The 16,393-nt window shown below is 37.7% G+C and overlaps 1 protein-coding gene across 2 annotated transcripts in view; it reads left to right on the top strand.

The window, feature by feature from the left end:
• Window positions 1–16,393, top strand: part of GLCE (glucuronic acid epimerase) — a 128,359-nt gene that overhangs the window by 107,802 nt on the left and 4,164 nt on the right. For both annotated transcript variants that reach the window (XM_060005702.1, XM_060005701.1), the window contains exons 2-3: window positions 6,418–7,013; window positions 10,823–11,068. In XM_060005702.1, the coding sequence (XP_059861685.1) occupies window positions 6,431–7,013; window positions 10,823–11,068 (829 nt within the window). In that variant the 5' untranslated portion in view covers window positions 6,418–6,430. The remainder of the gene's footprint in view (window positions 1–6,417; window positions 7,014–10,822; window positions 11,069–16,393) is intronic.

Raw genomic sequence — 16,393 nt, 5'->3', positions numbered from 1 at the left:
AATACCCAAATATGGGAAAGGAAACAAAATTGTCTCTTTCAAATGTCTGTTATTTTTTAAAATTGCATGTTTAACAGTGTTCATTCAATAAATATTTATTGAATGCCTACTTGAACCAGGCACATTTCTAGGCATTGGGGATGCAGCAATGACCAGGAGAAGCAAAATCTCAACCCTTGTGGAACTTACATTCTAGTGGATTGGAGAGGGCTTATAATCTGAATATGTATAATACCAAGTAGTGATAAATGCTATGAAGAAAAATAAAGCCAAGTAAGGACCTAGAGAATGATGGGGTGAGAACTGCTATTTAGGATAGGGTGGTCAGAGAGGACCTCTCTAATAAACTGACCCTTAAGCAGTGACCTGAAGAGGTAAGGGAGCAAGCCAAGTGGATATCTGGGGAAACAGGTTGCCAAGCAGAGGGAATGGCAAATGCAAACACTCTGATTTTGGAGCATGCTTGACTGTAAGTCTACTCATTCCACCTGGAAGCTTTCACTTAAAACGTTACTGTGTTTCATAACACATTCTACATAACTTTTTTTTTTTTTTTTTTTTTTACAGTTTGTGTATCATTGCGTTATTGTTTCTTATGCCCATGTTTCCTGCCAATCTGGCCTTTAGGGACAGGGATTGTGCCTTACCTGCCACATGTTAGCTGCCGAATAGATACTGATTGAACCAGTCAGTTTGATTTTCTATTGAGCAACTACTATTCCTTCTATTTACTTGCTACCAAATGATTATAAGAATATAAATTGTTAGATATATAAATAAAAAAGAGAAAATAATGGGCAAGCAGGCATTGGTCTACATTATTCAGAGGAAGGAAAAAGCCAATAATTTCTTTCACTGAAACTATTACAAATTTATTTGAAGGTTGTTCTTAACTGAAATATGACCTTCATATTTTAAAAACTCATGGTGATATCCACAGTTTTAATGTTTACTGAATTACTCAGGAAAATGAATTTGAAAACTAAGGTATCAGGAAAATTTCTTTGAATTGCACATCATTTTAGAAGAGAACAGTTTGCTCTCCCAAAGGAAAACTAAGTTATATTTTGCTTTACTTAATTTTTAACTGTTTGTGCAAAGAACTTATTCCACAGTTTCTTTATGATGTTTACTGAATGTTATTTCCTGTTGTAGATCTCTAAAGTTACTAAAACTAAATTTTATTGGATTATGTTTCTAATGAAATAAATCTTTAGGATCAGCAACACATGAGATTTCAAGGTTTTTGAATTTATTTATTTACTTTTTTTTTTTTTTTACTTTAACTTGAAAGGTTAATCTAGTTCATGGATGTAGCAAAAGCTTTAAAATAAGTAGGAAGCTTATCACCACTCAGCAGAAAACCCTGGTTTTAGCTTTTAAAGTTACTATCATTTGTACTTAGCAAAATGTCAATGCAATTTACTTTTCGAAATTTGAAAGTTTCTATAGTCAATTTTCTATAATATGAGAAACATAATAAAATTATTGTACTTACCTTTAGATAAGCCTGTTTGGTAGTTAGCACTGCATGTCAATACTCAGAGTTTTCTTTCTTTCTATCCTCCCCTCCAAAAAATGTCAGTGCCTATTTTGAAAACTAAGAATTTTAACTAAAAATTTATAATTCTTTCTTTAAATATTTTAACAAGTGACTTTGACCTTCTTAATTTTCTTTTTTTATGGTTTAAAAACATGTTAAACATATTCATGGAAAATTAGAAAATCATACTATATGTGCTGTTCTGTAACCTCCTTTTTTTCAGTTAACAACCTCCATATGTCCTTCCATCTTTCCTTCTTACCAAGCCCATAGTCAGATTTCCCAGCTTAGGACCAAGTCTCACATCTGGTTGTTATATTTCTTAAGTCTCTTTTCAAAAAGTCTAACCCAGGCTCCTTTTTCGTTTCATACCACTAATTTATTGAGGAGATGGGGCCAACTCTCCTGCAGGATGTCTCACCTTCTTGATGTACTGGTTGCATCTGCGCTTAACTTGTTCCTCTTTCCCTTGTATTTCCTGTTAATTAGAAATTAAATCATAGGGTCAGAGAGATCCAAGTTAAACATTTTTGGCTGGGATATACAATAGGTTATGTACTTTTTATTTTAACTCATCAAGAGACACAACATCTGCATGAGTCATCGTTAATGAGACTGAATTTGACCACTGAATTAGGGTGCTGACTGATCCCTTCTTTGTAGAGTTTCACCTTTTTCTCCTTGTGACTAGGAAATAATGTATTTGGTGTTACTTTGCACAGTATGAATCACTAAATCCCTGTCAAACATATGCCTGAATATAACACTTGGCTAAATTAGTAATTTCATGAGGAATTGCATAATAATTTTCAGATTTTAATTTTTTTCTTCTACATTATTAGCCACCCTTTTTCTGTAAAATAGAATTCTTTGTCATCTGAGGCTATTGGTGTGTTCTCCTGCAAAGATAGATAAATAAATTCTTTGATTTAGTTACCAGTTTTCGTCAGAAGATGATTTAAGTATTTTTTCTGGCTATCTCCTTTTTTGAATATCATTATAGACTCATAGATCTTTATTGATTTAGTGTGTTTCAGTCAACATCAGTCATAATTCTCACAGCTTTGACTTAATCGGGAAAGGGACCTTTCAGATTGATGTCTCTAAGAAGCCCTGATTGCTTTTATAATTTTTTTATCCTGATTGCTTTTAGTAAGGAATGGTATCAGCTACAAAATCTGGACATAAAGGTTATTGAAAGTTTTTAATTTTGACTTTTCTTTATTTTCCCATCACATGCCTCATCATAATGGTAGCCTACTAGTTCCATAGCAGGTTTACTCTCTTTTGGGTCATGGAGGAAGGGCACGTCTCAAAGGTGGGACAAAAGCTTTATATTTCTGTTTTAACTGCTCTAAATGTTAGTATAGCTGACGGATGATTCAAATGTTGGCACATAAATGTTTTTAATGGAGGGCTTTTTTTGTTTGTTTGTTTAAACATCACTTAGGGGCTTCCTTGGTGGTGCAGTGGTTAAGAATCCGCCTGCCAATGCAGGGGACACGGGTTCGAGCCCTGCTCCGGGAAGATCCCACATGCCACGGAGCAACTAAGCCCGTGTGCCACAACTACTGAGCCTACACTCTAGAGCCCGCGAGCCACAACTACTGAGCCCAAGCACCACAACTACTGAAGCCTGCGTGCCTAGAGCCCATGCTCTGCAACAAGAGAAGCCACCCAATGAGAAGCCCATGCACCACAATGAAGAGTAGCCTCTGCTCACCACAACTAGAGAAAAACCTGCGCGCAGCAGCAAAGACCCAACACAGTCAAAAATAAAAATAAATAAATAAAATTAAAACAAAGAACATCACTTAGTATTATCCGTTTGCCCATGCTACTATATAAGGAAATCCTCAATTTATAAATATGTGACTTCTGAAGGTTTGCTTGTACCACACTTCTTTTTTTAGCGTTCAACACATTTTCTCATAGTAATAATGCAGATGATGAAATATATTATTGGATTCCAGCTCTTACAATCTGTGTATGATTTCCAAGATGTACCAGACCCATATCTTTGCCTCCCTTCCCTCCTGATGCCCCACTGAAATAAAATATATAGAAATAAGAAATGAAGATGCCAATAACAGTAAATAGGAAGATTACCATAGGGTGATAATTAAACAGATTTCCGGATCTCTGTTCCAGTACTAGAAGGCACAGCTGTACCCTCTCCTTCCTTCCCCTTATCTCTCTCACCCCTGCACTTGAACTATAGATAGCTGGCGTGAACCCCAGCCAAAACACCAGCCAGATTTTCTTTAGAGAAATTGGGAAAAGCTAAGGCTTCTAGAGTACGAGTTATGTCCCCAGGACAAAAGAAAAAGTCATCTTCATTCTGGTATTTAGAGGGCCTGCTGGCTACCCACCCACACACCCTAAAGGAACACTGTCACTCCGCCTGTACCCAACCCACACAGAGCCCCTCTCAGAACAATCTAGCCCAAAAGCAGACCATCTTCACAATAACAGAGGAAATCTGTGTTAGCTAATGAGTCATTCAAGCCTAAAGATGAATGAGTAAACAAAGATCACAGGCGTATGAGGAAAGCTAACACCATGAAAGAGACTAAAATAACCAGAAAAATGACCACCAAAGAAAACAGATAATCAGAGAGAACTTTGCAAAAACAGAACCCTAACATACTCAGAGCTGCAAGAAGATACTACATCCATTAAACAAGAATAAGAGAACACAAGGTTTCAGGTGGAAAGGGCACACCAAGTGCTGAAATAGTGAATCAAATATCATACTGTTAACACATTCTCACAAAACTGCAGAATTCCTAGGGTAAACACAAGACTCAGAGGGAAGTCATGTACAAAATGGCAAGTATCAGACTGAAGTCAAACCTCTCATCAGTAGCCCGTAATGCTTTAAGAAAGTAAAACATTGCCTACAGCATTTAGAAAGAAAATAATATGCAGCCCAAGGATTCTATATCCTGCCAAACTATTCATCAAAGGTGAGAGCAGAATAAAGTTGCTTTCAGACATGCAAGGACTCAGGGTTTACCTCCTCTTGGAATTAAAAGAAATGAGCTTTTAATTGAAAAACACCATCAGCTTTCTTGAAAAACAGAAAATCATTGTGTAATTTTTCATTAAACGTTTTCATTTTACGGTTTGATTTTTTTAAATCTCATTGCTGCCAGAAGGGTTTATTGAGAGGAAAAGGGGGAAGAAGGATTACAACCATAAAATAAGTAGTTTTGGATTTACACCATAAAATAAATTACAGAGCTACTGTAGCAAGCAGCAGTAAGTCTACTCTCTTTACTCTCAGTGGGCAGAGATATTCCATATGTTGCACATGTAAGTAACCCATAATTTTCCATGTTTCCCAGTGACCCCAGCAACAGGCATTCCAGGACTACCTACAGTACAATCACAACTGGTTGGTACACCACATGGCCAGTAGGGGCAACAGCATCAAATTCTTCTCCCATCATGACTGGAAAGACAGGATCTGGCTTGTATTTAAAAGCGTCATTCTGACTGCTATGTTGAGAATAGACTTTGGGGTAGAATAGTAGAGCAAGGGTAAAAGCAGGGAGAGCAGGTTAGACATCACTGTAGTATTCCAAGTGAAATATGGCAGTGGCTCTGATGTGTTGGTAACTTGTGTAGTTGGTGAAAAGTGATTAGATTCTGGGTATAATTTGAAGGTAGGGACAGCAGGATTTCCTGACTTGTTGGATATGGGGTGAACAAGAAAGGAGTCAGTAATTCTGGTCTGAGCAGTAAAGGAGGAGCAGATTGAAGGGAAAGATTAGGGATTAAATTTTGAATGTTATGTTTTAGAAGCCCATTTGACCTTCAAATAAAGATGTCAGTTATTGATACTTGGATTGGCACATAGGTATATGTGCCTGCAGTTCTGAAGAAAGGTCTGGCCTGGAGATAGAATTTTGGGAAAAGTCAACATATAAATTGTATTTAAAGCCATGAGATTGGGTGAGATCACCTGGGAGTGAATAGAGATAAAGAAGAGGTCTGAGGACTGGGGCCCTAAGGCATTTCAACATTCAGGTTCAGAGAGATGAGAAGGAATGATCAGAGATGACTAGGAGGAGCATCCAGCTGGGGTATAAGGAGAACCAAGAACGCATGGTGCCCCGGGAGTCCTGGGAAGAAAGTGTTTCAGGAAGGAAAGAGTCGTTTACTATTTCATGCTGCTGAGAAGCAACATAGGGCGAGCACTAAAAATTCATTGTTGGATTTGGCAACATGGATGTCAGTGTCTACCTTGACATGACCTGTTATATTTTTTTCAAACAGCTACTCAGTCGTTAGGACAAAAATATGTATTAAGTTGTTTGAGCCCAACTACTTCACAAATGGAAGTAATAGGTTTTTGTTTGTTTGTTTGTTTGCGGTACGCGGGCCTGTCACTGTTGCAGCCTCTCCCGTTGCAGAGCACAGGCTCCGGACGCCCATGGCCCACGGGCCCAGCCGCTCCGCGGCATGTGGTATCTTCTTGGACCGGGGCACGAACTTGTGTCCCCCGCATCGGCAGGCGGACTCTCAACCACTGCGCCACTAGGGAAGCCCAACGGGTTTTTTTTTTTTTGACCTAGGGGCTTCATGAAAAAATTATTAAGAATCCAAGGGAGCCACAAACAGAGAAAGATTGGGAATCTTTGCTTTAGAGGATCATGCTAACTGAGCATTTTAAGAGGGGGGAAGCAACTCTTGCCTTTTCTTTGTCTCTGCTGAAAACTTTGAGTTAGTAATTTTAAATCTGATCAGATTACATGCAGTTAATAAAATTGCCCTAATGTGGTGGTTCAGTATCTTAAAAGTAAATCTTATCCTATGAAATGTCAGTAAGTACATCTTTGTGTGAATTTTTCTTCTTGCCTCCATAGGTATGGTCTGAATATGCGTTGCTTGGCAGCTCGGGTCAACTATAAGACTTTGATTGTCATCTGCGCACTCTTCACTTTGGTCACAGTACTTTTGTGGAATAAGTGTTCCAGCGACAAAGCGATCCAGTTTCCACGGCACTCGAGTAGTGGCTTCAGAGTGGATGCGTTAGAAAAAAGAGCAGCAGCATCTGAGAGCAACAACTATGTGAACCACATGGCCAAGCACTCTGAGGAGGCATTCCCTCAGGAACAGCAGAAAGCGCCTCCTGTTGTTGGAGGCTTCAATAGCAATGGGGGAAGCAAGGTGTTAGGGCTCAAATATGAAGAAATTGACTGTCTCATAAATGATGAACACACAATTAAAGGGAGACGAGAGGGGAATGAAGTCTTTCTTCCATTTACCTGGGTAGAGAAATATTTTGACGTTTACGGAAAGGTGGTTCAGTACGATGGCTATGATCGGTTTGAATTCTCTCATAGCTATTCCAAAGTCTATGCACAGAGAGCCCCTTATCACCCTGATGGTGTGTTTATGTCCTTTGAAGGCTACAATGTGGAAGTCCGAGACAGAGTCAAGTGCATAAGTGGGGTTGAAGGTTGGTATCCATCTACTCCACTGCATTTTTCTGTCCTGATTGTGTTGAGGAATAAGAGACTGTGTTAATTATATAGCAAGTACTTGCATAGCTTACTATCAAGAGACCTTTCATCACTCTGACTTAGCAGGGAGGAACACGTTAAACCTGAACTTTCTAGATGGTGTGATTTAAGGGCTACAATAAGATCATACCTGATTGAATAGGATTATGCCATTAACCTACCCCAGAAACTAAAATTATCATCAGTAAAGTCAAGGCACAGCATCTCCAGAAATTTTGCATTAAAATATACAGTTATTATCCTAATAACCTATCGTAATAGGTTATTATCATATCCTATGAGAGGAGATGGGAAAGGGAGACAGACCATCCAGTGGACCCATCAATGTACCAAGTCTTATTACCAGATTAGCCAGGTATCATCCCTGGATGGAGGTTTACAGTTCTCAGAACAAGATAATACATAATATCATTTTCTCTGAACTTCATGAACTCCTATAGTCTATTACATAATGTCTTTCATTGGCTTTAAAACCTGGGGGTTCCTTATGGGTATAATTAATACATTTTGGAATTTGTATTTCAAACCTAGGATTGATCAGAAAGCCATATTGAATTTGACTTTAAAGTATATCATTTAATCAGAGGAAAGAACTTAGTGTGTTTTAAGATTGCTTAGTTTGGGTTTTATTTCATTTTTCTCATTTTGTTATAGAAAGTGATTTTAGGGCTTCCCTGGTGGCACAGTGGTTGAGAGTCCGCCTGCCAACGCAGGGGACACGGGTTCATACCCCGGTCCAGGAAGGTCCCACATGCCGCGGAGCAGCTGGGCCCATGAGCCATGGCCACTGAGCCTGCGCATCCGGAGCCTGTGCTCCGCAACGGGAGAGGCCACAGCAGTGAGAGGCCCCCGTACCGCAAAAAATAAAAAAATAATAAAAAATAGAAAGTGATTTTAATATCTTAATATTTTAATTTTTGTAATATCTTTACTGAATGTTTAGAAGAAGGAAGGGGGTAAATTCACTTATATTCTTACCATTCAAGATAATTATTACCATTTTTATATATTCTCAGAAGGTCTTTATACCTAGGTATATGTTTTAACATAGTTATAATGATATTTATTGTGCAGTGTTCAGGAGGGTAATAGTTTTTTAGAGGCTTGAAAGATATCCATCGCCAAACCTTTTTTTTTTTCCAGTAATTTTTAAAAGTGTATAAGCTTAATAGGTGCTTAGATGCTAAAGAAAAAGTAAAAAGCAACCATAACCACTGTTAATGTTTTGATGTCTTTTCCAATCTTTTTGTTGTTTTTGTAGATACACATTTTTAAACAAATTAGAATCATGCTGTATAGTCAATTTTGTATTCTTTTTTCGTTCAACATGTTATGATTATTTCCTCTTGTTATTGAATATTTTAATCACTAATATTCGTAATAAGGACATGCCATAATAATGTATGGAACCTTTCTCTTTAGTTGGACATTTAGGTCATTTCCACTTTTTTGCCATTATACATAATGGTATAGATATTCATAGTTAATCATTTGCTGTTTTAATTGTATTCTCAGAGTAGTTCCCTAGGAAATAAATTACCATGTCAAATAGTATCAGTTAATCTATTTTACCAAACTACTTTCCAAGACAGTTGACCCTATTCATGCTTCCAATAGCAGAGTATAAGGGTGCCCCTGTCACCCAATTCCTGCCATCATGAAAGTTCATTTTTTAATCTGTTGTTTACAAAGGGATCTCATAATTTGCTTTCTGTAGCAATTAGTGAGGTCAGATATGTTTTTCATATGCTTTTAACCATTATAGAATGGGCTTGATGTTCTTTCCCCCTTTTTCAATGTGATTAATGTTGTTTTTTAGAAAAATATATTTGTGAGATCTTTTATATATATAGCAAGGGTGGTAGCACCTTGTTGCATTTGTTAAAGATATTTTCTTTAATTTGGCTGTCTTTGCATTTTATTTATGCTTTGTTAGTTTTAGAAATTTTTAGTTCTATTTATTAAACTTAGGGTTTTTTTTTTTAATTCTTCCTTTTATGCTTAGAAAATCATTTGCCATGCCACGATCAGCTGTTCATCTGTATTTTCTCTAATAGTTTTATGGGGGGTTTTTTTACATTTAACTTTTTAGTCAAGCTAGACTGATTTATATTTTGACAAATGGTACAAGGTCAGGGCCTAATTTTAGATTTTTTTTCCCTTAACGTTTATTGAATAATCTCCTCTTTTCCCCGCTGATCAATCTTTATAGTTATACTAAAATATTTTGAAACTAGAATATGTTTCTAAATCTTTACTAGAGTATGTTTCTGGCCTACTATTCGGTTCCATTGATCAGTCTATCACTTCTTAGGCCAATTGCACATTATTGTAGTTATTACCCATCAAATGAGATCGTATAAACCTTGCTTTTATTAAGTGAAAATAATTGTTTGAATTTGAAAAAAAAAATCTACCCTTGGAGAAAGAATATTGAAGTTAAAAAGCTTATCTGTAACCTAGGTTTCTTAGCCTGTATGGTCTGTAATTCCTTAAACTATTTTGAAACTACATCAAAACACATATAGTTTTATAGGTTCCCAGTTTCTGCCATGCCCATCTGTTGCTTGTTAATTTATTTTAGGACTACAAATAGTTTATCTCTCAACACATACACCATGATGCAATAATACAGTATTCTGTACAGTGTGGTATTATTGTATTTCCCATGTAGAAAATTACTAAAATAAACACTAATGCCAAACATTTAAAAGTTTTGCTTAGAACTTTACAAGAGGTAATCCACTAATGAATTTATCAAGAATCTGTGGTTTAAATATACAACTTTAATTCATTCTTTAAAAAAAGCACTCCTTGTTCTCAAGAATTACATTTTGATCTGAAGGATATGAAAAAGAATTGCAAACTGTGTTTATACTTTAAGTTGCCTAGTCATAGCTGACTTCTTTTTATTTTATTTTATTTTATTTTATAAATTTATTTATTTATTTATTTATGGCTATGTTGGGTCTTTGTTTCTGTGTGAGGGCTTTCTCCAGTTGCAGTGAGCGGCGGCCACTCTTCATCGCGGTGCGCGGGCCTCTCACTATCGCAGCCTCTCTTGTTGCGGAGCACAGGCTCCAGACGCGCAGGCTCAGTAGTTGTGGCTCACGGGCCCAGTTGCTCCGCAGCATGTGGGATCCTCCCAGACCAGGGCTCGAACCCGTGTCCCCTGCATTGGCAGGCAGACTCTCAACCACTACGCCACCAGGGAAGCCCCCCATAGCTGGCTTCTTAAGCAAATACTTTTAACCATCAGATGATAAAGTTACTAGACCACATCTTGACACCGGAGGGAAAGATTAGTATGTAATTAACTTGACTGTTAAGTACAGATGTTAAGAAAATTTCAGGTTTAATATTCTAGAATAAAGCTGGTAACATTAACTATATGTATTTAAATTGTGTAAAACTTGAATGTATGAAACAGAATTATGAAATATGACATCTGTAGCTATGAGCAAAAGTAGCACACATTAAAAATTAGTCCTTAAAAAGATGATCCACAACATTGCATTGCTATCTGTCAACAAATAATGAATGAGAGTGAATGAGCATTTAGTTCTGTTTTTCATTTCTGGTTAATTTGGTACTTGTTTTTAGTAATTATGAAAACAGTGTAATAAGGAAGCTTAAAAGTTGCTGATAACCCTATAACTCCCCCAGAAGTAAAACAGTGAAGAGTGGTATTCAGAATAGGATTATGAATGTCTGGAGATATTTATTTTGTTTCTCTGTTTTATAGGTGTACCTCTATCTACACAATGGGGACCTCAAGGCTATTTCTACCCAATCCAGATTGCACAGTATGGGTTAAGTCATTACAGCAAGAATCTAACTGAGAAACCCCCTCACATAGAGGTATATGAAACAGCAGAAGACAGGGACAAAAATAGCAAGCCCAATGACTGGACCGTGCCAAAGGGCTGCTTTATGGCTAGTGTGGCCGATAAGTCTAGATTCACCAATGTTAAACAGTTCACTGCTCCGGGTAAGTGATGTTTTGTTTTGTTTTGTTTTGTTTAAGTGATGTGTTTTTATATGTTTGCTAATTTTATGTTGATTTATAGCACCTGATACTCCCTTAAAATTGTTTTTATGGTTTTTAAAAAACACATCAGCAGATGCTTGATATTACATATATGAAGAAACAAATAGTGTCACCCAAGTGAAATCTAAAGGATCAGCTAAAATATTTAAGGTTGTATAAGGAATATTTACTGCATGAAGAGCCAAGCCACAAGAACCAGGTTACTGCATGATGTCTTTCTCCTTCCAGGGAACCAGATCCCACAGGAATAAAGTTTCTCAGTTTATTTTAATGTTTCAGCACAGTACTCATCCTTTAATTTTTTAACTATTTTGCATTAAGGCAGAAATTTTTCTTTGTAGCGAGAGCCAGCCTTTCCTTTGCCTATTTTTTACCAGTAGCTTTTTATTTTTTCAAAGTAATATAGCATTACCAACCAGGCCTGCTTTCTATATTGACTTTTGTTAATGTACTAGATAGATTGTTTCAAACTTCATATAAAGCCATTTCATTAATAAAATCTTTTATAAAATCAAATTAACTTTATGCAACATTTCCCCTTTTTCTAAGACGGTCCCATTAATTGGGATGTAATGTATTTCTCTCCACTAATCAATATCCATGAGAATTAATGAGTTCATTACTTAAAAAGACAATGGAATAATTTTAGTTAGCACCTCAGGCTTAATTTTCTGTAGGGGGGGAATGTTGTCAAGAACAGAACTCATCCTCCCTCCCACCAACCTTGCCAGTTGGTAAATAAAAAGAGAGAAAAGGTTATAAGACCTTTTCTGTATTCTGTCCTTGTCCTTTACTGATGACTGTGTAATTCACAGACCTTGAAAACAGCAGTACAAATCTACTCATTCTAGATGGCCTTAAGTAATGGATTTATGAGTGCTTAATGCAATGCAAATAATGGGTAGTGACCTTTACTTTTTATTCTGTGAGTAAAACTTCTTTTATCCTATGGCATTCTGTGATATTCCAGTACATAGAGCATCTTTGCTTATTGTAAAGCAACAGGCTTGGCTGGGTGAGAAAGTACATGGAGATGTTTAAGAATATTTAGCTTATGATTTATAGCAGGAAATTATTAGATTAAAAAGGACATTTGATTTTGGTTGCATCTAGAGGGCTTATTTTTACACTGATTCATAATGTAGTCTGGATTAGGGTAGAAAACAGCAGCCCTCATCTCTGTCTCCTCAAGTGCTGGGAAGTTTTCTAGAACCATCTCTTGAACTCTGCCCTATTCAGAGCAATAGATTTCATTGTGCACTTTTGGGTACCCTGGTTAATACAAACAATAGGTCTCCTCATACTAAGTGAAGGGCCTTCACTTTAGCCCTTCATTCTGCAGCCAGCAACCAGAGATGAAACTACTTCCCAAGGTGGGTTTAAGCATATGGAGGAGAGAACTGTCTGTGACAGATATTCTGCCAGTGGCACACTAGCTACTCACAATTGGAACTCTCTGTTGGTAGGAGTGTGCTACCTCAGAAGGTGGTGCTTGTTTTGATATCTTGGATGTGTCTGGAGTTGCGTTTGATACAAGTATATGAAGGAGAGTTAGTTGGAGTTGTTGCTCAGAGCAAAAGAAGGAAATCAAAAAGGTGAGGCGTTTATTGAAACGTAGGAATGGGAAATGAGGCTTTTTAGATGATGTAGTCTTCTTGGGAGATAAATTCAGAGAATCACTGATGAGAAGAAATTGGAACTTGTGCATAAAAGCGTAGGCCTAAGTGAAGTAAGGCTCTGGAAGACCAGAGGCTACATGCTGTTGGTCTTTTTCCTTTTTGGCCTTGAATTTTTTTCCCTGAAAGGAAATAAGATTATCTAGAGGGAAAAACCATAACATGGATCTGCAACGTATTTTTTATTGTTTTGTTTGTTGAAGAATGTTTTTTTTCCTTCTACCTAATTTTAAAATTGAATGAATTAAAACTTTATACCTGTCCTGCTTTATTAAATTAGCTTTCCCTTTCCCAAGCACTCTCTTCACTTCATTTCCATGACCTCACTTTCTCCTCTCTGTGTAGCCATTCCTTCTGAGGCTTCTTATGAACTTCTCTTCTGCCTGACCCTTGTCTCTCTGTTCCTTGAGGTTCTGACTAAGGCCTCTTCTCACTCCACGTAGTAAACCTGTTGATTAATAACAGTTCATGTTATGTGTGAAAACATTGATTTAAAGACTATTCTTAAATGTTTATCACCCTTTGTTGCCTAAAGTACATTTATATGTACCACATATACCAAAAATAGACACTTATAGTGACTCCTGGGAATAACCGGTCAGAGAGAGGAGTCATGGATTTCAAGCGACAGGAAGCTCGAAACTTTCTATTAGTAGCTTTTTTTTTTTTTACAGCTTTATTGGAGTATAATTGCTTTACAATGATGTGTTAGTTTCTGCTTTATAACAAAGTGAATCAGTTATACATATACATATGTTCCCCTATCTCTTCCCTCTTGCGTCTCCCTCCCTCCCACCCTCCCTATCCCACCCCTCTAGGCGGTCACAAAGCACCGAGCTGATCTCCCTGTGCTATGCGGCTGCTTCCCACTAGCTATCTATTTTACCTTTGGTAGTGTATATATGTCCATGCCACTCTCTCACTTTGTCACAGCTTACTCTTCCCCCTCCCTATATCCTCAAGTCCCTTCTCTAGTAGGTCTGTGTCTTTATTCCTGTCTTACCCCTGTCTATTAGTAGATTTAAAGCACAGGTCTCCAGATAGCTTAGGACTCTCCAGTAGAGCTCAAAATCTTGCCTGGTATATTTCCAAAGTGGTTGCCATAACCACAGTCATGTCCCAGTTGCTACCATTCAGACCCTTCTGAGTGACGTAGACAGGATATTTAACCTCTCTGTACATCTGTAAGATAGGAATTAAAAGACTTGTCTCATATGATTGTGGATTGATTTAAATTGGGGATTGTGACTTCTTTGTCACTTCTCCTCTGTGGCTCAATAACCCCCTCTGGTGGTGTTAAATGACATCATTTCATTACTGAGTTCTTTGAACTACGTAATCTGTTATATTGAAACATAAGGTGATTGATCGAACTATATCATTTCATTAGATTTGTATACATAAAGTGAACATTAGAATGGAATTCTGAGAAGAAAATATAATTCTTCAACTTTCTCCCATTTGGACTTCTGAAGATGGTGGTGAGAATGGATGCCATAGTTAACAGTGTTGTCTGATTAATAAGGCATTACCATAAGAATAAAAAAATAAGTAGCACTCAAGATAGCCTCTGCTGAGTATAATTTAATTTAATCTTGAGTAATTCATAAGTCAATTCAGAATCCTGCGAAACATCCTGAAACATCAAGTATGTTGTTCTGAGCATCAGATTCCATTTACTATCGATACAGGAAAATGCCAGCTAAGAGAGAGGTTGCATGTTGACATTTCCCCAGATAAAATGGATTTTTACTGTGTTAGAAATATACTTCTGACATCACTTTTTAAAAAGTCAAAGCATCATACATCTAGCAAGATGTTCTCATTCTCAGTACAACTTCCATAATTGTTTATTCCATCAAATGAAGTAATTAAGAGCCTTGGGTCAATTATATCCACACTGGTAGAGTCCAGTGTTGGAAGAGTTAAATGATCAGCTCAACATGGTGATAATACTGTCCAAGCTACTCACACTGTATACACTATCATCAGTTCACATTCCCAATCATTGCTCCAATAAGGAGCACCCAAGATTTCCTCAAGGATGCCTTAAAGTAGATCTGATTCTATAGCTATGTTTAAGAGAAATAATTCTTCCACTGGTTATTCTCATGAGGATGGTATTTCCAATATCATTTCTTTTTCACAATCTTTGAGCTTAGACCCAGGAACCCTGGTTTCTAGTCCCTGCTCTACCACTAGTTAGCATTTGACTTTGGGCAAACCTTTTACCCTTGCAAAGCCTCCATATCTTCATCTCTAAAATGGAAGCAGTAATTCCTGCTCTACCAACGTCAGAAGATGATTGTAAGGATCAAATGAGATAATACATGTGAATGTGTTTTTAAGATTTAAGCTCTGGGGACTTCCCTGGTGGCGCAGTGGTTAAGAAACCGCCTGCCAATGCAGGGGACACAGGTTCGAGCCCTGTTCCGGGAAGATCCCACATACCACTGAGCAACTAAGCCCATGCGCCACAACTACTGAGCCCACGTGCCACAATTACTGAAGCCCACGCGCCTAGAGTCCGTGCTCCACAACAAGAGAAGGCACCGCAGTGAAAAAAAAAAGCCCATGCACCGCAATGAAGAGTAGCCCCCGCTCACCGCAGCTAGAGAAAGCCCACGTGCAGCAACGAAGGCCAACGCAGCCAAAGTTAATTTCTTAATTAATTAAATTTTAAAAAGATTTAAGCTCTGTATAGACCAAGATATTCACATTTACCTTTAATGGTATAAAATTTGTACTACATATATTTTTGTTGTTTTTCTTCCTCTTTTTCTTCTTCTTCCTCTTCCTCTTCTTCCTGCTGCTGCTACTGTTTGGTTTTAATATTCTCAGTTTCTTTTCTTGGTAGAAGTCAACTTTCTGAGAGTCAGGCATCATCGTACTGTAGACATGCAAGAGAAATTTCCTATTTGACGATTTGCCAAATAAAACAGCTCTGCTATTTTATCAGCCTCTGAAACCATTGGCTTCAAAATCATCATTATCATCATTTTATACTATGTTCCAAGCCACTATCCTTTTTTTTAATCCTCACAGTTACCTTACAAAGTAATATTATTTCTACTTAACACGTGAAGAAACTGAGGCTCAAATAGGTGTATCTTTTTTTTTTTTGCGGTACGCGGGCCTCTCCCATTGCGGAACACAGGCTCCGGACACGCAGGCTCAGCGGCCATGGCTCACGGGCCCAGCCGCTCCGCGGCATGTGGGATCTTCCCGGACCGGGGCACGAACCCGTGTCCCCCGCATCGGCAGGAGGACTCTCAACCACTGCGCCACCAGGGAAGCCCTCAAATAGGTGTACCTTGTTGACCATCTCAAAGCTAGTAACTGGTGAAGTGAGAATCCACACAAAGTTTGTTTGTTTTAACTCCAGAGCCTCCCCCGTATTCCTCACTTTTTGTTGACTACGTGAGCCGATTGCTTAATTTCCAGAATTTATTCACAATTCCAATGAATATCTGAAAACAAACCTATCATTTTCAACATCAATTGGTGATTCAGAGCATGTATTCTACAGCCAGACTAGACAACCTGTGTTCAACTCTTTGTACCTTAGGCAAGTTACTTAACTTCTGTG

The sequence above is a fragment of the Delphinus delphis genome, chromosome 2 (assembly GCF_949987515.2).
Source record: "Delphinus delphis chromosome 2, mDelDel1.2, whole genome shotgun sequence".
NCBI lineage: Eukaryota > Metazoa > Chordata > Mammalia > Artiodactyla > Delphinidae > Delphinus > Delphinus delphis.
The sequence above is the reverse complement of the archived record's forward strand: the minus strand, read 5'-3'. Positions and strand labels throughout refer to the sequence as shown.